At 38.2% G+C, this 23,739-nt stretch overlaps 1 protein-coding gene across 1 annotated transcript; it reads left to right on the forward strand.

The window, feature by feature from the left end:
* RpL28 (ribosomal protein L28) lies at positions 1 to 23,739 on the forward strand. Its single transcript, XM_076185656.1, has 5 exons — positions 1 to 52; positions 422 to 520; positions 10,138 to 10,266; positions 21,566 to 21,679; positions 23,631 to 23,739. Exons 2-5 carry the CDS (start codon positions 434 to 436, stop codon positions 23,724 to 23,726), a joined length of 426 nt encoding a protein of 141 aa, XP_076041771.1. The 5' UTR covers positions 1 to 52; positions 422 to 433; the 3' UTR covers positions 23,727 to 23,739.

Below are 23,739 nucleotides of genomic sequence, written 5' to 3' on the forward strand. Positions count from 1 at the left end.
TGAAAATCATACAGGCGACCATTTGTGTTCCTTCCAACACATGTTTCTAGCGGTAAGGGCGTCCGAATTTGAGTTTGACATTATTCAGTCATTTTTGCCATAAAACCTCATATGAGTGTTACTTATGGCAGCAGAAATATAACAATGAGTTATATTACTTACGTTTTATTGCCATTCACGGCACTTTTATAAGTGTATTTGCTGTGTATTACGCCAGTAATGATGTGTTTACACTCGCTGACTTGGATTTTAGTATTTAGATTTTGCATACTATACCATGATAATTATATATTTATTGCACGCGTAGTGCATGGATAGTTGTTACTGCATACATGATAAATATGTGAAGCTCATTAGGATGTTATGTAATTAATACAGCGTAAAATATTTGATACCGGATTGAATGAAATATCTGTTGCAGTAAGGCGCCAAGATGTCGTCTGATCTTTGCTGGGCCATCGTCCGCGATAACCATGCGCATCTCCTCAAAAAGAGGAATGTGAAAAAGCCATTTTCAACGGTAAGTAGTCGTGGCATAGTTCAAGTTTTAGATCATGTTTGAACCAAGAAAAATGTGGATGGATTGTGCTAGAGGAGTCTTGTAAGTCATGAATGATGAAGTAACATTTTCTACCGACACTGTTTTAGTTATTCAACAGGGTTCTAGGCTTATTCCAGTATTAATGAGACAAATGTTTCACTTCTTTCGGTTTTTTAATTCAAAGTTTATGTATTTCTATGGAATGGTTACGCTGGACAGTGTAAATTTCGTGTTTGCATGAAGAAGTTTTACTTTCCAGTCCAGTAGCACTCAAATACATAGGTACCCCCACAAAATTTTCAAAAAACAAATAACCCTTGAATTATTGTTGTGTATGAAAGACAACTTTATTAGAAACAAAATGCTTTTTAAATTTTTGAAATAGCTTAAAAAATAAGGGAGATACGATTTTTTAAATTATTTTTTTAGCCCGCATTTTTGGCTAGACTTTACCATAACAAAGTGTTAGAATTAAGGGTGGTATTTTGTAAAGATTTCGGTAAAGAAATACACATTAACTCTAAACCACTGGTCCAATTTAATTAAAATTCGGAATACTTGGGTTTTATGGATTAACAAATCGCATGAGCATGTCAAAAACAACGTGAGACATCTCCATCATACCATATTTGCCTTTTCATGGCAATCATGAAGCTGTCAATGGTGGGTCTCGCTAAACGCCGACCGAAGTCGACCAACGCTGGCCAAAACCACACAATAACGGTTTTTGCTCAAATGCATAATTTATATATATAAAAAAAAATAGCATATGGTTGCATTATTTGACCTATTTTCTTTAAAATGTGTGATTTCCATGTAAATGATCAAAGAGAAGTTACGCTTTTATCCTATGTAGAATTACCAACCGGCAACCAACGCTGACCAAACCCAAACAATGACGGCTTTTGCATGACAAAAACGTAACTTCTCTTTGATGATTTTACATGGAAATCACACATTTTAAAGAAAATAGGTCAAATAATGCAATCATATGCTATTTTTTATATATAAATTATGCATTTGGGCAAAAACCGTCATTGCGTGGTTTTGGCATTGGTCGGCAGTTGGCGGTTGATGATTTTACATGGAAGTCACACATTTTAAAGAAAATAGGTCAGACAATACAACCATATGCTAATTTTTATTCAAAATTATACATTTGAGCAAAAGCCAGCGTTTTGGTTTGGTTGGCCTTGGTTACCAGTTAGTAATTTTGCAGAGGATAAAAACGTAACTTCTCTTCGATCATTTTACATGGAAATCACACATTTTGAAGAAAATAGGTCAAATAATGCAACCATGCTATTTTTTATACATAAATTATGCATTTGAGCAAAAACCGTCATTGTGTGGTTTTGGTCGTCAATGGTGATGTAAACATAATCAAATACGAACTGGACGCATAAGATTCATGGGTGATATGCCTATATGTGATGACCCTAAGCTCAAACATTAAGTGATCAATGCTCTTAAGCTTCTCATATCCGGGAGAAAATAGGTTGATAAACACGTTTATGTATATTTAAATAATATTTAGTGATATCTTACCTTAATATTTTTACTCGGAAAACTATGTTGCCGAGTTTGATAACCAAATTTCCGTTCGAATCGCTGAAGACATTTTCTATCTAAAGAATTGGGCATATACTTGCAAAACAACAAGGTAATTTTAATATCTTGCGCATCCGCTGAACGCGGGAAGCATTCAAATTAACTAAACAGAAGCTGGTGGTCCGCAAGAAATGGCGACTTAAACATTACATGGTCAACAGTGGCACCGCGCGCGGATTCCGGGGTACCTAAAATACATTATTTACTTCCCATGCATTTGAAAGAGATTTTCTCTATGGTATAGTTACGTTTGGTTAAGTGGTTAGAAACTGTTGGACAGTGTAAGAATTGCAGAATGTTTTTGTGTGATTCTGGAATTTTGGTGTTTTTTTTTGTTTTTAGAAGTCTGAAGTGCACATGAATGCAATACAGCATTAGGACAATTTATAGTTTCATCCAACCGATGATCATGATGTGTGGCTTATGTGTTTCTGGTGAGAAATGTGATATGAATGATAGTGTACATTATTTCTGTCGCAAATGCGTACTTTTCAAGTAATTAAATATTGAAATTATGCACTTATCATCTCCCCAACAATCTTGGGGGGACCTGTGAAAAATTGGGGTTTTTTGGTGGGGAGGACTAATAAATCGAGTAATGCGCATTGCAAAACAGGTATGAAATCAACAAGAATACATCCAAAATATATGAAAGTAATAAATTTCACCTATGAGCCCGGGAGTGCTGCCGTCTTACGCCATTGTTATTATTGAGCAGCGTTACCAAGGAATCGCTAAGTTTCTCGTTTTTAGTTTCACCCAACCAACGTTTTTCTTATGTGGCTTATGTGTTTCTGCTGAGATATGTTGTCTTGATTGATGGTGTACATCATTTCCGTGGCAAATGCGTAGTTCTCAATTAATGTTTCAACTAATGCTTACATCTTCCCAGCGACCTTGGGTGATCAATGGGAAATCTGGGTTTTTGGTTACGTGATTATTATATCCAGTAACGCGCGTTGCCAAATAGGTCGGAAATCAAGAAATTCATATACCAAATATATGAAAAAACATAAATTACTCCTTTGATGGCAATTTTTTTATTTTTTTTTTTATAGCAGCTTTGCCACATTTATGAATTATCCACCACATTTTAGCATTGCTATTATTGTTGACTGGCGTTGCCACATTTATGATTTTTCTGATACTTTTACCCAAGCCTATCAGAATTTCTATACAATCACAGTTGTCAGAATGGCTACAGTGTGTGCTGGATGTTCATACAACCACTGGTCGTTTATCAAGTTCTATCTGGACGTCAAAGGGTTACATTAGGTTAGATTTGCTTAGGTTAGGTTATGTTCGATTACATTCGGTTAGATTAAGTAGCTTAGGTTACATTCGGTTAGGTTAAGTAGGTTAGGTTTGCCTAGGTTACAGTAAGTCACGTTTGGTTAGGTTTGCTTAGGTTGCGTTAGTTTACGGCTGGCAACTCTTGCGTGGCCGGCTTCACTAAAAGTAGCGGATATAGCGACATATATTTCTAATAGTTGGTAAACAAATAAGGTTGCACGTGCAATTCTTGCCCTCAAAGGTGAAATTTGTTGTTTTAGTGTTCTTGTTAAATTTTTACCTGTTTTTAATGCGCATTACTTGACTTAATAGTGCTCCCCACCCAAAAAAACCCGATTTCCCACAGGTCCCCCAAATCGTCGGGGAGATGTAGGCATAGGTTCATAACTTCAATATTTAATTACTTGATAAGTATGCATTTGCAATGGAAATGATGTACACCAGTGTTCATATCACAACATTTCTCACCAGAAACACATAAGCCACATATCAAAATCGTTGGTTGGGTGAAACTATAAATTGATCGGAAATTAACTATTAATTTTGTTAATACAATGTAATTTATGTTATTCTTGGCAGAAATCAATAATGAAATACCTTGCTAAGAGCACATATACTACTGAATGTGTAGATACGTGTGAATTCGAGCGTGGTGCCACAATCGCCAATGCATTGTTTCCATGGCCATATTTTGGAGCTGGTTGGAATATGTATGCATCAGTTTTAATGCTTGTAGCATTCAGCACATACGCAGGGTATTCAAGTTGTCTTGTTCAGCAAGTGTATGCCCAGTTCTTCAAAACTTTACTAATTTTTACTGATTAAGTGCAAATTTTGATATTAGCCTTGGCAAATTAGTTATTTGGGTAAAAATTTAAAGGCAAGAAACTATAAAATATAATATTCAATGCATTAATGTTTATTAGCCTCTATTCTCCCGGATATGAGCAACTTTGAAATCGTTGGTAATGCCGTGGCAGTGCAATCACAATCCTCAGATGCCTACTCGACATATTGAGATTCTTAGATACTCTTGTTTATAGTAGTCGTAGAGGGTGTTGTTGACAAATAATGCATCATTCTGGTATGAATTTTAAGATGTTGGACAGGCTATGCTATGCCAATTACATAGGCTATGGCTATGATAGTAAATGTATGAAAGAACTATTAATAATATGGTCAGTATTCCATGTGGACCATGTCCATGACCATGAGTCTAGACTAGTACAGGTCTAGAGATAAGACTTAATTTTGTTTTTGGTTTCATGGTAATAGACATGAGCTGCTGAAATATGGCTGTTCATTCAGATTATCATGATCATAGATAACATGATTAAACAAAATAACTCCTTTGAAAGTGAAAATACTTTATTTTTTTCCATTTCACTGAGTTGGTGTAAAAATAATGCACCGATATCAATTTAAATTTAAGTTAGGTCTTAAGGTAGTTGCAGTACTGACTGGTTAGTATACTGAAAGGCAATCCAAGGGTAAGGGCTAAGGATATATAGGCACTTTGTGATAGTAGAGTTCTTTTAGCTGCATATACAATACATTGATGGAACATGTTAGTAAGAATAGTATAAAAGGAAGGTCCTACATTGTTTTTGATATGCTCAGGTGATTTGTTGACCCATGAAACCTTATTTTGCCAAGTTGCATGTCAATTGGGCCAGGGGTTTGGATTTTACAGATGATTGTCTCCGAATTGACAATAGTTGCCATGGTAACATGAAAGGTGTTAGTAAGAATAGTATAAAAGGAAGGTCTTGCATTGTTTTTGACATGCTCAGATGATTTGTTGACCCATAAAAACTTCATATGCCAAGTTGCATGTCAATTGGGCCAAGGGTTTGGATTTCATTGATGATTATCTCTAAATTGATCATAATTCCGATGGCAACATGATAGGTGTTAGTAAGAATAGTATAAAAGGAAGGTCCTGCATTGTTTTTGACATGCTCATATGATTTGCTGACCCATAAAACCTTGTGCCAAGTTGCATGTCAATTGGGCCAGGGGTTTGGGTTTTATGGATGATTGATTTATCTCTAAATTGACAATAGTTACCATGGCAACATGATAGTTGTTCGTAAGAATAGTACAAAAGGAAGGTCCTACATTGTTTTTGACATGCTCAGATGATTTGTTGACCCATAAAACCTTCATATGCCAAGTTGCATATCAATAATTGGGACAGAGGTTTGGATTTTACACAAGGCCCCCTTCGCCCCATCAATCCTTTTCATTGTAAGTTTTCTATTTAAGATTCCATCTGCCTCTGTCATTTTGTTCAACTTTCCTCGCTCATTCTTTCCACGTGCCCAAACCATTCCAGAATTATATCGTCAACCTTGCCTGGCAATTCCCATCCCACCCCGACTCTCCTCATAGTGTTTCTCCTTCACCCCAACCTTACTGTGTCTCCAAGGCAATTAGATTTCTTCTTTTTGCCTCACTTAACTCCGTGGGACTATGTCAAAGGAAATCACCCCTTCATACAGTCTTCTCTTTGAACCCTTCTGCCAAATATCTATTTTTCACTGCTTTTCATTTCCATGAGACTTTCTTTCCCTTACTACAGTTTATCTCCACCCCTCATTCTTCCATTCCCAGATACTTGTGATCCCGAACGATAAAAGTATTCACTATATCAATTTTATTTTATTTTATTTTATTTTATTTATTTATTTATTTATTTTTTTCCCTCAACCCCCTCCACCAGGAAGGTGTCCAAGTCAGAAGGCATATACACATTACACTGCATCCACCACCCTTTCCTCCCTCTCATCTTAGCTCTTGATGGGTCATATCTGTATCTCGCCCACTGTCCTAGGTCAGAAGCAATGCAGGAAGGACACTTTGCTTATTGGTGACCCTCCATCCCCTCATGCAGAAAAAGGGAAGACGGGGAGAAATCTCTTTGGGCTGCTATATCTAATAAAAAGAGTAAGCGGGTTAGGATGTCGTTACTTGTGGGGAAGGTCGAGGGGATGACAGTGCAAATCCTGCCACCAGTGTAGTTAAACCAAGGGGGCATGGCTCGTTAAATTCCATGCTACAAAGTCCTCTGTAAAGGGCACTGTCCTAGGCTTCATATGGGAGTAGTTTGTGACGTTAAACCATATCATCATCAGTCTGGGCTGTGTGCCATTTTGTTTTGACATGTAATGAAAGGGAATATTTGTACAATATATATATGTATATATATATATATATATATATATTTTTTACAGAACAAGAACATAATCATGGGTGGCATAATAATTACTTTGCTCCCACATTGTCTCATTTGCATGACTGTAGACCATCTTGGAGATGTATTTTCCTAGATGGGGGATAAAGCATGCTAAAGTAAAAAGGGACTTCTTTTTTTATCTTGCAGTAATTATTTACTCCAAAATTAAAGCTGGCCCAACATATGTTCATATAATCCATTATTTACTACCTAAAGTTTCAATGTAGTGGGAAATCTGTAGTGCCAGATTGGCTGGCAAAGTCCTCAGGAGTTTCTACTGATTTCTCAGGGAAGAAACTGGACGTTGTCTGCTGTTTTAGTGGGATTGTCATGTCATTGGATGAAATTTGTAGGGACAATAGAGCAGTTGCCGTCTGCTCCCCTTGTGCAAAAAAATAGGAATAAAAGAAAAGAAGTTGAAGTTAACGGAGATCTTGGATCCAGTCTAGAGTCCTCCTGAGCTGCATTTCTTGGAGGTGAAGTGGCTGGACTTGAAAATGAGTAGCTTTACTCTTTATATGTAATTAGATTTCTTCTTTTTGCCTCGCTTAACTCCGTGGGACAATGTCAAAGGAAATCTCCCCATCATACAGTCTTTGAACCCTTCCGCCAAATACCTATTTTACATGGCTCTTTATTTCCATGAGACTTTCTTCCCTCACTACAGTTTATCTCCACCCCACATTCTTTCATTCCCAGGTACTTTGATCCCAAATGATAAAAAATATTCACTATATAAAATATGTATATATATATTTTCCTCCTCCTCCTCCAACATCCCCTCCCCCCAATACCAAGAAGGTATCCAAGTCAGAAGGCACATACCCATTACACTGCATCCACCTCCCTTTTCCTCCCTCTCATCTTAGCTCCTCATGGTTGATGGGTCATACCTGTACCACGCCCACTGCCCTAGGTCAGAAGCAAAGCAGGATGGCTGCTTTGCTTATTGGTGACCCTCCATCCCCTCATGCAGAAAAAGAGAAGACAGGGAGAATCCTTTTGGGCTGCTATATCTAACAAAAAGGTTAAGCGGGTTAGGGTGTCATTACTTGCGGCGAAGGTCGGGGGGGATGGCAGTTCAAATCCTGCCACTGGCGAAGTTGAACCAAGGACATGGCTCGTTCAATTCCACGCTGTAAAGGGCACTGTCCTAGCCTTCCTCTGGGAGGAGTTTGTGAAGTTAAACCATATCAACATCAGTCTAGGCTGTGTGCTATTTTGTTTTGACATGTAATGAAAGGGAATATTTATACAATATAATTACAATTAGGTATATATGGAGGGTGAGGTAGTATGTGTGAGCAAAATTTGATGCAGCCCGAAGGGATTTCTCCCCGTCTTCTCCTTTTATGCATGGGGGGACGGAGAGGCGGGGGGGTCACCGATTTAATGAAGCGGCCTTGCTGTGTCTTGTGACACTGCTTCTGACCCAGGGCAGTGGACAAGGTGCAGGGATGACCCGTCATCCAAGAGGTGCTAAGATAAGAGGGAGGGTGGAGGGGAGTGGAGTGTATTCAGGGATGGAATGGGTGGGAATGAATTTATGCCTTTTTCTTTTTGGCTACCTCCCTTGTAAGGAGGAAAAGCCTTGGTGTATGTATATATATGTATATATGTATGTATGTATGTATGTATATATATTTTTCAAAGACAGAACAAGAACAGAATCATTGGTGGCATAATAATTACTTTGCTCCCACATTTTCTCATTTGCATGACTGTAGACCATCTTGGAGATGTATTTTCCTAGATGGGGGATAAAGCATGCTAAAGTAAAAAGGGACTTCTTTTTTTATCTTGCAGTAATTATTTACTCCAAAATCAAAGATGGCCCAACATATGTTCATATAGACAATTATTTGTTACCTAAAGTTTCACTGTAGTGGGAAATCCGCAGTGCCAGAGTGGCTGGCAAAGTCTTCAGGAAATTCTACTGATTTTTCTGGGAGGAGTCTTTGGACTGTTGTCAGTTGTATCAATAGGATTGTCACTGGAACAACATTTGGACAAAACAAAGAAACTAATATAACAATATACAAACAATGCATACGCTCAGTGATGAATTATGCGAGTCCTGCATGGGCTCCTAATCTCAGCGAGACACACCACAACACCCTTCAAATCATACAAAACAAAGCCCTAAAAACAATTACAGGCTGCACAAATACAACACCTACAGACAATTTACACCATGAAACAAAAGTCCTCAAAGTCAAGGACCACCTCGACATGAGAGGCACACAAACACTTGCTGCAGCCACCACAAACACATCACACCCGCTACACTACATAGCAGAACACCCACACACACCAAGAAACATTAAAACTACACCCAAAGACCTTTATTACGCACAGATACTCTCTTCTCTTCCTCCACAACCACCAAATACCAGCCTCCGGAAACATATTCATAATCATATCACTCACCGCTCCATTAACACACTGAAAGACAACACACTGCTGCATGCCAGACCCCCTGATATCCACCCTTCTGAATCCTCTCTCCCACGAAAGGACAGAGTCCACTTGGCCAGACTGCGATGCGGTCACCACCCAGCACTTCTAAGCTACCAGAAGAGGCTGGACGACTGTGTTGTGAACAGCTGCCCAGGATGTAACACTTCACCCCATACCATACAACACATAATGGAAGACTGCATTATACACAATCATGCACGCAAACAACACAACATACACTCTATAAAGGATTTGTGGGAAAACCCAGTTTCGGCTGTGGCCTGCTTTGGGGAGACAGGACTGCTTGCACAGTCTAGGGAACGACAACAACAACAATAGGATTGTCATGTCATTGGATGAAATTTGTAGGGAGAATAGAGCAGTTGCCATCTGCTCTCCTTGTGCGAAAAATAGAAATAAAAGAAAAGAAGTTGAAGTTAATGGAGATCTTTGATACAGTCTAGAGTCCGGAGCTGCATCTCTTGGAGATGAAGTGGCTGGACTTGAAAATGAGTAGCTTTACTCTTCATTTTACAAGATCACCGAATGTAGGTAACTGTCATGGGTCCCTATGCTATCAGAAAATATGATATTTGTTTTGTATGGAATAGTGAATCTGGCTTCACCAAATGATAAGGTCTTTGAATACATGCATACCAAAAAGTATATTTCCCCATATAAGTGTAGTGGTTGTCATAACATACTCTATAAACAACCCGCACCAATTTAAAACTCGGTCACCCCTCTGAATGTGCATAATCATGGGTGAAAGTCTTGCACAGTAAGAAGGGCACTTTAATAACTGTTAGATCAATACGGATGGTTTATCCCATTGTTTTGTTGTATGCCCCACCCTTCATCCATTTGAAGAAATTGGGAAGCAGGAAATTATCCTTCATGTGTTATTTCTTTTTCCATTGACAACCTCTTCCTTGACTCTTCTCATTCAACTTGATGAAAAAAATATAAAAGGAATTTACATTTTTTGTTCCAGGAATCGAGCAATCTGAAGAATGTGAACAGTATTCGCTTCAATGGCTTTTGTCAAAAGAAGGTCATTGGCATCGAACCTGCCAGCCAGGGCAAGGGTATTGTTCTCAGCTACAAGACAGCAAAGTACCAGGTAAATGTTGGAGATCATTTATGGGGCAGGCATGCATTAACCTCTTCAATACGAGTCAAATATTCGCTCACACATCAGGTTGCACGATGTGTGATGATGATGCATCACAATACGCACATTACAAAATAGAAAGTTACTGCTGTTGTACTCATTCTGTTTCCCCCTGAATGAATATAATGTCACAAAATGTGATGAAGCCTGTTCACGGCATATGGGTGTCACTCAGCTTTAGCTACAAAATAAATGTAATCAGGAAGCAGATACCAGCATCCTTGTATCCACTCATGGTTTGTGATGCATACGCAGGTGCAGTCGTATTCAAGAGGTTAAATAATATAAGGTACCATTGTACATGTCATGTGGCTAACAATAGACTATTTTTATGAATGGTTGTTGATTGAATATATGGGGAGATTTATTGTTTCCAAAATCTCTACAATCATTGGAATCATCTTCATACTTGCTTAGGTGAAACAGATTGTTTAATGGTGAGAACATTAATGAAAATGTTCTTGTCAATAATGGTCAAAATATTTCATGGGCACAGCTAGTATGGTTTGATACAAATAAAATGAAGCTAAATAAACTCAAGCTGTAGTCATCTGTTTTGAAACTGTTTTCTTGCTGTATTTCCATAGACATGAGGTGCATGGCAGGGCACAAGGGATAACACTTTATCCACAGATGGATGAGATAGCTGGACATGAAATGGTTTTTAATGTTTTGTGTCCTTTGACGTGCCATCCCACATACTAGGGGGAAAGGGCCTTGGACAGCTGAATATTGTAAAATTCACTCCCTCTGTACTAGGATATTCATTGTAAATACTTTCTGGATTGTCTTAGCGTACCCACAGACCAGTTTCATGCAACATTGAAGGATCCTCATCCACTTGTGGACCCTACTGTGCCAAGTTTCTGTTCCCTTCACATCTGTACTTAACCACTCCAGCCAAATTTTACATCACATACTCCAATGGCAGGGGGATAAGAATACCACCATAGTGTTATGATAAAGGTTACTAGGTCCTACTCCCCCCCCCTCTCTCTCTCACTCTTTTTCATTTGCTGTATTTCTCGTGGCATTTTTTCCTTACCACAAACATTTGTACTTGCTTCTTTTGTCTTTAAATTGCATCCACCTCCACTCTTCCATTCTTGGCTACATGTGACCTTTAGTTAAGCTCTCCAGTTCCTTCAGTCTTTCTCCATTTAAACTCCCCTCCAGCTTAACGCCCTCTCCCCTTGTACATCTTGCCTTATACTTTTGGCCACATTTACTTTCACCACCCCTTGTCACCACTGTCACTTAAATTTGACTTGTAATATCACTCGTCTTGAGGCCCCTTGCCTCTCGTTACGTGAGGTTCACTAATATTCAAGTTCCTCTTAAGTAGTAGGCCCAATGCCTTCTTTTTCCTGTAGTCTCACTATTTTCTAGGCCCCATGCCTATTCCTCTCGTCCTTTGGGTTAATAAAAGGATGGTGAATTTTCTTTCTTCTTTCACTGTAATTTCACCTTAGCTTACACTCGGGATCTCTTTTCTCTCGTCTCTACATCGTCTCCTGATCCTCTCTCCTTACACCCTCTCTATATCTTCTCCCTATATCTTCTCTATCTCTTCTCTGTAGAACGTCTGACGAGATCCCGTATCTTACGCTAAGCTACCTTCGTCTGACGTCACTAATTTTTCTAAACCAATCCCCGGTGACTTCTCAAATAAATGTCACTCCTTATGGGCGTGACTTTGAATTCATGCACCAATAGTTTTTTCCTCCTTCTGCACCTTGCACCAATCCGGAAAGCCATTTCAATGCCACTAGCAAAAATTGTTTACCTCAGCATTAGTCAAACGATGGTAACCCGCGCTTACAATGTTGTGATTACATAAGCGATTATAAAAACAGTCACCACCGTCGGTGTGTTTACATAGACAAAACGTCGCCCTCACCTAGACATAACATTGCCCTCTTCGGAGGCGTCGAGTCTGAGTTATTCTACTGCCCTAGCTCATTTCCATTCGTACACTACCGGCCTCTTACAGGGCTCGGCAGCTACCCTTGGTCGTCCCGACCAATTTCTTATTTCCCTCTTACAGGGCTTGCTAATATATTTCTAGAATAAGCTAATCTACCCTTGCGTTATTGTTAATCTATCTTCCAAAATACATCATTCATGCTATAAATTGGGAATAATACATAAACATAATACCTATAAATGTGAATAACATGCATCTCAATATATATATAAGGTATTGAATTAAGCGGTTACATGGTTGATTTGCTTTGACAGAGCCAATCTCCGGAATACAACAAAGGCAATCAGTGCTGCCACTAACACTGAAAGTAAGGGTATGATTAGGATTGGTAACATATGTAAATCATTTGAGGGAGATCTTGACAATGGTCTTCTCTTAATTTTCAAGGGAGGGGAGTTTTCAGGCAATGTGAAGTTGAAGGTTGAAATGTAGGTGTCCTCGGTTAAATGCATTGTATTAAGGGTATTAGAAATGGTGGAAATAGTGTCTGCATGCAATTCGCAGTTATCTTGAATAGAGACAAGACCTTCAACCAAATCCAATTTAGGACTCAACCCGGGACAATTTATTGATACCTTTGTCTTGTTAGGGAAAAACAGGTAATGAGATCCTTGTATGTTACAATGAGGGATCTGGTCTACCAAAATTCGTTGGTAATGACAATTGTTCATAACAGACATATTCCTAACCAGAGAGGCTTCACATGAATTTTTCAAAGCTTCACGGAACACAAACATGGAAGAATGACAGAGGTAAAGATTCCTATTAAATCTTCTACACTCCTTCAACTTGTCATTAGAGACTCTGCTCTCCTTCAGATTGTCTACAGAAAGGATATAATTGATTGGGTCTACAATTGGAATATCTACTTCATAAAATGAACCATTTACCTTCAATGGGAAGGGTTTCAATTTGAATAAGTTAAATCTTTGGTTGGAAGAGAACGGGATTTCAATAATAACTGAAGTAACATTAAGGTAGGAGTTTAGCAATGGATAATATAATGCTACATTAGCTTCTTCAAAGAAAGGTTCAAAGTTCCAATCCTTCTTTGCTGACTTAATTACCTTTATAAGTTGAGGTATTGGAAGGAGAGAAGAAGTTACTTGACCCGAATTGGCCATAACTAAATCCTGTACAAAAGATTCCAATTGAACTTGCATCTCAGATAATTTCAATTGCATAGTATTGAGTAACAAAAAATTTGCATTGTACTCTCTTGTTCACTTTGTTTCAAGCTGAGATTCTCTAAGTTATCTGAAATATCAGAGATCATTTCTTCAATGTTTTTAATGCTTGATTGTAATTCATCAATTTTTCCAACTTTCTCCTTTAATGTATTTATTGAAATTTTCAAGTCAGCAAGGAAGGCAAAATTGGCAATTCCCAAACCAGCAAGAGCTCCCAAAGCCACTACTATTGCACTTCTCTTTTGTCTAACATTGCTTTTGAAATTTGAACCTATGATGTGCAATTTATCCTCTATTTCCTTTATTTTGTTTTCAAGTCTATCCTTAACATCTTTACTGGAAATGTTCTGTTTTAATATTTGCAAACTTTTATTAATGGAGTCCACATTTTCTTTAATTTTGGTTACATTTTTATAATCAAGAACTACCCTTACCACCTTATCAACCAAGATTAGGTTACCTTGATGATGTACCAATGCTCCAGGACGAATCGGATTCCAGTCCATGGCACTCACCAAACTTAATATTATTAATAAGGCAGTTTTCATCTGTAAAATACATCAAGATTAATGTTCAACTCTTGAAAAATATCATTATAATATTCTCCATATTCTCCAGGGTTATCAATATTTATGCACAAAGTATTACTATAATCATCTTCATAGATCTGCAAGCTAATTTTCCTTATGTCATCTAAATGTCCTACCAATTCTTCTCTTGATTCTAAATGTTTAAGTTTAAACTTGTTTCCACCTGCAGAATCAATTACCCTATATGGACCAGTGTACCTTAGTGAAAGTTTATTATTGGGTGAGGTTGCTTTGACCATTACTAATTCCCCAATTTTCAATTTTAGTTTACGAGCTATTTTGTGTTGTTGTTCCCTCATCTCTTGTGAATACACCTGCATATGTTTCCTAACTCTTTGGTGAATACTTTGAAGAGTATTTATCCTATTGGATATATAATCATCCATATTATATATGGGTTTTTGCTCTGCTGTCAACATTTCATATGGCAGAGTTTTGTCCTCCCCAAAAATTATAAAATGAGGTGTATCCCCAGTTGCTACATTAATTTGATTGTTCAGGGTACACTTAACACAAGGAATCCAAGTATCCCAAGTTACACTATGAGGACTTATTAGGGTTCTAAGACATATAATTATCTTTTTGTTTAACCTTTCTACTACTCCATTACTTTGGGGATGGTTAACGAGTATATTGACTTTCTTGATGTAGAACACATTACATAGATTTTCCAAGATTTTGTTATTAAATTCAGTCCCATTATCTGAAACTAGGATGTTAGGTGTAGTAAAATTACAGATTATCTGATCATAGATTACGGAAGCAATAGTTTCAGCTTTCTTATTGATTATGGGTTGTAATATACAAAATCTTGAAAAATAATCAATAGCAACAAATAGGTATTTAAAGCCGTTCTCGGTTAGTGGTAATTCCAAAGTATCCATGTGAACTCTTTCCCAAGGTTTCTGTGGAATGGGATAGGTGAGTATAGGAGCAGGTTTTGGTGTATTTCCCTTCACCTTTACACATTTTACACATTTTTCTATATAATCATATATAGTTTTCTTCATACCTAACCAAAAGTACTTAAGTTGTGCCTGTCTATAAGTTTTATCCTTTCCAGGATGTGAACTACAATCACTATCATGAAGTAACTTCAATATCTCATTTACCAGAGTTTGTGGTATAACCAACTGATTTACTTGACCTCTAGAAATATCTTTCCCATTTACAAATGTTTTCCTATACAAAATTCCATTAATCAAATGAAATTCCTCTATCTTATACCCCTTTGGTAGCTTTGGAGGATCTCCTCTTGGGTTCATCAAATGCTTGATTATTGAATCACATGTCTCATCATCTCCCTGTTCTCTTATTAGCATTTCTTCATCTAAAGTTACTAATTCTTCTATACTACAAACAAAATTAATCAACCCTGTCCCAGTCATTGGTTGACTAATGTTTCTAGAAAGTGGATCTGCTACATTCCTTCTACCCGGAATATAATTAAATTGAACATCATAGCACTGAAGTATCGCAAACCATCTAGCAAGTCTGCCTCTAAGATTCTTATGCTTAAATAAGTTCTGAATAGCTGTGTGATCAGTCCAAACTCTGATGGGATACCCTAGTATCATATCCCTAAAACTTTCTAAAGAATAAATTACTGCTAAAGTTTCTCTTTCAGTTATAGAATAGTTCCTCTCTGCACTATTACAAAGTCTGGATGTGTAAGCTATGGGTTTTAAAGTTCCATTTCTCTCTTGCATTAGTATGCCTCCTAACCCTATGTCAGACGCATCAGTACAAAGAATAAATTCTTTTTCATAGTCGGGGAAAATTAAAATAGGTGAACTTGTGAGTTTATCTTTCAACTTGTCAAAAGCTTGCTGTTGCGCAGGTCCCCATATGAACTTTGAGTCCTTTCTCAACAAAGAACTTAGTGGATTAGCAATGTCAGCATAACTTTGAATGAATTTTCTATAATATCCTGTTAATCCCAAAAAGCTCCTAACCTTGTCTACATTGATCGGAACTGGAAAATTCTTGACAGCGTCCACCTTTGAATTTACTGTACTCAGTCCGTGTCTGTCTATCTTATGTCCTAAGTAAATGACACTGTCTTGCAAGAACTTACATTTTTCAAGTTTTACTTTTAACCCAGCTTCTCCTAGTCTTGAGAATATCAAATCTAATTTCTTAAAGTGCTCCACTGCAGTCTGAGAAACTATTAAAATGTCATCTAGAAATACACTGGCAGTGTTTCCTAACAATCCATCTAGAATAGTATTCATTAATCTCATGTAAGTTAATGGACTATTACATAACCCAAATGGCATTCTCTTGAACTCATAATGTCCTGTTGTAGTAGAAAATGCTGTGAACTCTCTTGAATCTTCATGCAATTCTATTTGCCAAAAAGCTGATTTGATATCTATAGTACTAAAATATCTATTCTCAGTTCCCAAACTTCTCAAAATGTCACCGATAATGGGTAATGGTAACCTGTCACGAATGGTGTGCTTATTCAGTTCCCTGTAATCAATAACTGGTCGCATAGTCCCATCAGACTTTGGTACTAAGATCAACGGAAAATTCCACTCACTCTTACTATGTTCAATAATATCCTGTGATAACATTTCAGTGATGAGTTTATCTACTACAGCTAATCTAGAGTGAGGAACTCTGTAGGCTGGTATGTAGATAGGTTGTGTTCCTGGTTTTAACTTAATGTGATGTTTTAAAACAGTTGTTTTGCCTAAGGCGTCCCCCGGCAAAGCAATTGCTTTTTTATGTTTCATAAGCAAAGCAAATAAAGCTTCATCCAACTCAGGGCAATTAGTTGATTGTAATAATTCTTTATATCTATTTCTTAAGTCTATGCCTTCTTGTACTGAGCAAATTGATGAAGTTGGTAATTCTATCTCCTCACTATTCTCATTTAAAATCTTAATAGGTTTAGTACACACCTGAATACATCCTATTTGTGTACCTTTCTTTAAAACTATCTCTTTATTCATAGTATTAATTACTAATACTTCTACTCTGTTCTTATTTGTCTTATAAATCCCTGAGTCCCACTTCAATCCTTTAAGTTTAACTGATTCTGGGACTGTAATTACTTCAGAGTCTACATTGATTCCTTTCAAACACACTTCAACCTTATTAATTGACATGGGATGTAACAATGTCGACCTTGTTAATCCGCAATCTGCAATTCTCAAGGCATCTGTGGTTAATAATTTAGTAATCTCTGGGATTTCCTGAACTTCTGAGTTGGGTTCACAAATTGTTTTACTTTCTGTAGGGTTGGACCGCTCGGCCTCGCTATCTAGGATAGAAATGTTATCTAAGGATTCATTGATTCCTGTCACTGGTCTTAAGTCTGGTTGATTTAAGAATGGGATTAACTGTGACTTCACTAAAATTCCTAAGTCAGCAGGACAAATTACCATGTTTTCTTTTCTCATAGTTGCAAATCCTATCAATAAATCTCCTGGAAAAACAGACTCTTCTACCACTATCACTGGGATGTACAATTGTTCATTTGTATATAAGGCAACTTCTAGCTCAATCTTGCCTAATGTTTTTAACTGATTTCCAGTTACACCTTGCAATGTGTAACGGATTGGTTCCAACATTTTCACTCCTGGGTTCAACTGGTTTAAAACTTTACTAGTAATTACATTAACTACAGACCCTGTATCAATAAAAATTTGAATAGGCTTATTGAACACTTTACCCGCAATGAGAGGTCCTACAGAAGTTTTACCAACAGTAATTATCAGTTTGTCAGTTTCTTTCATCTCCCTTGCATTCCCATATTTAACACAATACCGCCTATCGGTATATATATGGGGAGGTCTGAAATGGTTTATTCTGTGTCTGGGGGTTTTCCTCTTAGCCCTGGGGGTACCCGAAAATTTCGGCACTCATGAGTTCTGTGTCCGATTTTATTATGGTAAATACAGAATGGAGGGTTCCTACATTGATACTCATTGTGACCTTCGTATTTGCAATTTCTGCAAATAATCCCATAAAAACATTCTTGTGCCTTGTGTCCCCAAGCATTACAATTAAAACAGGATTCTGGTATCCCTATCCCTAGATGGACTTCTAGCATGCCGCCTATGTCCTACTTCTGTTTTCTTAAACTCTCTAGAGTTCCTATATTGGCTTTGTTGATTTATAGGCATTACATATGGGTTTATTGTTCTGGTCTCACTGTATCCTTGTAGAAGATAATCTACTTCTCCTAAACAGATATTTGATTTTAAATCTTTGTACAGCCTTTCTGCTGTTAAGTCATCAGAATTCTTTGCCAATAAGCTAAATGTAATCAATTTGATTACCTGTGAGATTTCCATCTTCTCACTAGATCTTTCTATCCAGTCTGAATCTTTCAAGATAGAATTCATGTCTTTTGACCATCTATCTAATCTAGCTAAGTACTCTGTGTCAGTTTCACTTGTCCTAACTTCCTTAATCATTTTTACCAATGATCTAATAGGATCCTGATCACATTTGGACATGAAATGTTTAAGAAAGGCTTTCTTGTAATTATCATATTGATTAATTAATTCCATTTGCTGAAAGTTAATGACAAACCTCGCCCTTCCATGCTCTGGATCTATATTCTCCTTGAGAATCTCAATCTTACGATTCTCATTTGTAATGTTTTTACTAACTATAAGTGTGTCAATAAGGTTCAAGAACTTGTTTACACCATATGTGTTAGACTCTCCTGTGAATTTTGGAATATTTGTATTTGATGTGTGAATTTCGTGTCTCAACACGTTAGAATTCTGAGGGGTACTCATACTTTACTAATACCTTGCTTTAGCCTGGCTGCTTGCGATGTCGCTTCGTGATGTCAATGTCTGGTTTGACGTCCTTCTACGGTCTTGTCATTCCTCAACGACGTTGTTCCTCCTCCATCACACACTCTGCCTTGAAGACCGCCTTGTAGATGATGATCTCCTTGAAGAATCTTGAAGAATGCTTGTTCCCAACGTAGCAGTTACTTGAAGTTGTAGATTTCTCTCGTAGTCGTAATACACTCTTGATTTTGGTTGTCTTGTTCCCGTAGACTTCTGGCGCCACTTCTCTTCGGAGGTGTTTAACACCCAGTTCGTTCCACCGCTGAGCACCACTTTCACCACCCCTAGTCACCACTGTCACTTAAATTTGACTTGTAATATCACTCGTCTCGAGGCCCCTTGCCTCTCGTTACGTGAGGTTCACTAATATTCAAGTTCCTCTTAAGTAGTATGCCCAATGCCTTCTTTTTCCTGTAGTCTCACTATTTTCTAGGCCCCATGCCTATTCCTCTCGTCCTTTGGGTTAATAAAAGGATGGTGAATTTTCTTTCTTCTTTCACTGTAATTTCACCTTAGCTTACACTCGGGATCTCTTTTCTCTCGTCTCTACATCGTCTCCTGATCCTCTCTCCTTATCTTCTCTATATCTTCTCCCTATATCTTCTCTATCTCTTCTCTGTAGAACGTCTGACGAGATCCCGTATCTTACGCTAAGCTACCTTCGTCTGACGTCACTAATTTTTCTAAACCAATCCCCGGTGACTTCTCAAATAAATGTCACTCCTTATGGGCGTGACTTTGAATTCATGCACCAATAGTTTTTTCCTCCTTCTGCACCTTGCACCAATCTGGAAAGCCATTTCAATGCCACTAGCAAAAATTGTTTACCTCAGCATTAGTCAAACGAAGGTAACCCGCGCTTACAATGTTGTGATTACATAAGCGATTATAAAAACAGTCACCACCGTCGGTGTGTTTACATAGACAAAACGTCGCCCTCACCTAGACATAACATTGCCCTCTTCGGAGGCGTCGAGTCTGAGTTATTCTACTGCCCTAGCTCATTTCCATTCGTACACTACCGGCCTCTTACATTTACTTTCAACTTTCTCTTCTTGCATACTCTTCCAAACTCTGCTGCCTGCCAATGGCTTTATTTCCTCCATTCACTCTTCTAAATGTGAACCATCATATGAATACAATAACTGGTTCAGCTCCCAGTTCCTCTCGCACTTACCTGTTCTAAACCCCTTAGCTATCACCCGCGCATTTATATCATACCTTGCAAAATTGAACTCGGGTAAAAAGTTGAACCATCCTTGGTAGACTTCCTATCCTCTATATCAGTAAACACCTAATACCTTTGTCATCCATATCCATAAGAGGGGGTTTACACGGTCTAACGGTTCGTCGAACTTGGTTCGACAGACACGCGTGTTATAGTGATGTGTGAATGGGGTATTGGGGGTTTAACCAACGTGTTCGAGAACCAAATACCCAGTTCACACATCACTTTAAACATGTGTCTGTCGAACCGTGTAAACCCCCTCTAAAACTCCAAGACATCCATAACTGCCCCAAAAATTATTACAAATGTGCCATGAAAATTTGATTACTCGCTCTTTCCTAAATCCACACCCATATCCCTTATCTATTACACTTGGTTGACAGATCCCGTTAAAGCTACTTCGTAATTGCCCCATGTTGATTTGTATTTTGGAACTGTATATGCACCCCTCCAGTCCACAATACCTCCTACATAAACATAATCTAGATGAATAAAGCTCTTCAAGATGGGCCAAATGAAATACTTAGCAAACACCCCTGAAGTCATCAGCCCCAGAGGGGAAAAAATATATACAGAAGTGAGAATCACAAAAGCATGCTTGCATTTATGACGATCTAGCTCAAAGTATCATAATGCAATACCTCACACCAACAATACCTCCCACAGAACAGTATTTCCAGAGGAAATTAGTGGCTGTTGCTGATTACCGGGGGGTGCTGAGGGTCTCTGCACAAGACGCCCTGAGGCATATATACTAAACTATCTACTGTCTAGCCTAGTACTTTTCTCCCTTTGGGATATATTAAACTACTATCCAATCCACAATAACTGCTCCATCCTTTGTTACACACTCCCTGATGCCAAACTAACCTAGGTGCTTTACCAGCTTTTATGAGTTCTGTTGTTTTTCCTTGAGCAACCATAACGCATAACAATGAACGCTTCATCTTACTCTGCCCCACCATAGCTCTACACAGACAATACAATATTTCTCCATGAATGACTTGTGGACCAATCATGTAGTTGTTGCTGGTTGTCTAGGATAGGTTTCCTGCAAGAGAGATCTGGGAAAGTGGATTAATTAATTGACATTTCCTAGTTCCAATATGGAGATAATTGTTTTTAAGGTCTGTTAGCATAACCAGAATGTGATTAGATAGAAGTTGAATCTAAGGATTGTTACCCATGTGCCAATATGGTTCTTCCTTCGTATAAGAGGACAAGTTAAGGATGATGTGTAAATCCTTATTAAATACAGAAGTCTCGAGAACTTATTTCATCTGTAGAAATGGTTATCACTAATTATTTCAGATTGATATTGGCAATTTTGTACATCAGTGTACACAATATTTACTGATAGATGGTTAACACTATTTTATCTAAAAAAAATTTACTCATTGTAAGATGTTTGAAATGGTTAATCCTTGTTACAGAATAAGCCTGCCAAGTTCATGATTAAGACTACAATCCATGCTGGCCCAAGGCGTGCCTTAAACTCAGTCCGACGCTTCATCCGTTTCAACCGATACAGGAAGGACTTAAAGATGGTAAGTAATTTAGTACTTTGTCCAAATGTATTAAACCATTTAACTTCTAAGACACTTAAACTGCTACTGCCACACTCAAGTATTCCTGATTTCCTTCACATTCAGCAACTTAAGTACCCCATTCTCTATTGGCCTTCTGTTCATTGAACAACAATCCATGTGCTCACTTGACCCAACGATTGTACATTTCTTGCACTCATAACATTTCATATTGTTTCAAAACTTAAGACAAACATCTAACCTATCGTGCAACTGATCTCTTCCCAATCTTCACCTTGCATTTTGCAGGAACAAACAAAATAATGTTAAAGTGGAGGTATGAGTGGGGGGGGCGAGAGGAGAAGAGGGGTGAGAGTGATCATTGTCCAGCACTGAAAATTGGGTTACTGAGGGGCACCATATGCCTGAAATGCAATTACCCAAGAGCCCAACATTCACTCATTTCAGAAGATACTAGATTATATATTTGTGTAAATTTATTTATTGGGTGGGGGTATCCTGATGGTTATAATTTGTTTCCTTTGAGCTGTAGGTCTTTTGGAAAAATGCAGAGTTTGATGCTCAAACATCCCACGCTTGCAACAGCATTCTTTGAAGAATAGAGAAAGTTGTGATGAAAAAGGAAATATTAGTTTTTTGACCCATTGATATTACGTCTCCAAACTATGGTGTCAGCCCCTTTAGGTTTTGAGTGATCATCTTGCCCCCTGATGAGGACAGTTCCTCCTTCATGAGGAAAGCCACTGTATGTGGCCAACCATGCATAACTTCATGGTATTTGAATTTCCTCCTCATTAATCTATCCTTTAAATTTTTCTGGGTATTGTATTTGAACTGGCAATGGAGAAGTTAAGACAGCTTGGGATTGGCCGTACCTAATGCTTTTCATCTCCCCGTCTGCATCTGACTTTATCTTATTCAATTGTCCATAGCAAAATTGGGAAAAAAAAAATTCAATGCAACCTGAAAAACTGCGACACTGCTTCTGATCCAGGGCAGTGGGCAGGATGCAGGGATGACCTGTCATCCAGGAGGTGCCAAGATAAGAGGGTGGAGTGTGTTAGGGATTTTTTTTTTTGGGGGGGGGGAGTTACTTTCCATATGAGAGGGGAAAAGCCTTGGTATATGTATGTACATGTGCCCTTTGCCCGGTTTCCACCAACATACCAAGGCTTTCAAATGGTATTTATGCACTGGACAATATATTCTCATCACACCCTTGGTTCCTTCATGTCTGAAAACTCCCATCCTTATGTGGTACATCACATCCCACTTTCTTTTTTGAATGCCCATTCTGCTCCCCCAAGAACAGCCTCCATACACATCTTCCTCCTCAAACAATGATTTCATTACATCTTTCTAAATCAACTCTAATAACCAAGTCTACTCTCTACAACTTGCTTCAAGGGGTATACCTTCCCAAACTAACCTGCTCAGACTTTAGACAACTACAAATATAACACCTGAACATCCCTGCACTGTGTGATATTATTCACCCATGAATTACCCCTACACTATAAACTTCCTACCTACCTGTTCCATAGCTTTAGTGTAATCTTCAATTTTGGTGTAGTATTGTCCTTGTGGGTAGAAGTGCATTTAAGTGTATTAAGTCTCTTGGAGGAGACCCATTGGTAGCTGAGACATCTTGTGTTGGTAGTGGGAGTAGGGGTTATAGTGTGCTCTTCCAGTGGGCAGTAGTGTTGGCAGGGGATGGTGCTCCTCCTCTGGGCTTTTGGCCATCAGTAAAATTGGTTGCACATGGTGAAAACCTGCCACTTCACCACCAAGAGATGAACTGTTGGCAACAGAATACAAATTGGGTTGGAACAAAAATATACACGTGTTGAAGACATGAACTTGATTAAGATAAACATTGTAGAAAGGTTATTACTTATCCCAAAATCAGTTTTCTGATCCTAACGTGAATGTTTATTTTTTTCGTTTCTAGGCTGCTCTGCGTCGTGCCTCAGCCATTCTTCGCTCCCAGCGGGCCCAGCCTTTCAAGAAAGCCAAGAGAGCTTCTAAACCCAGAGCTGCCCAATAAACACTGAGGATAA

This window comes from Oratosquilla oratoria, chromosome 5 (assembly GCF_046742065.1).
Source record: "Oratosquilla oratoria isolate Oo_2021 chromosome 5, ASM4674206v1, whole genome shotgun sequence".
Classification (NCBI taxonomy): Eukaryota; Metazoa; Arthropoda; class Malacostraca; order Stomatopoda; family Squillidae; genus Oratosquilla; species Oratosquilla oratoria.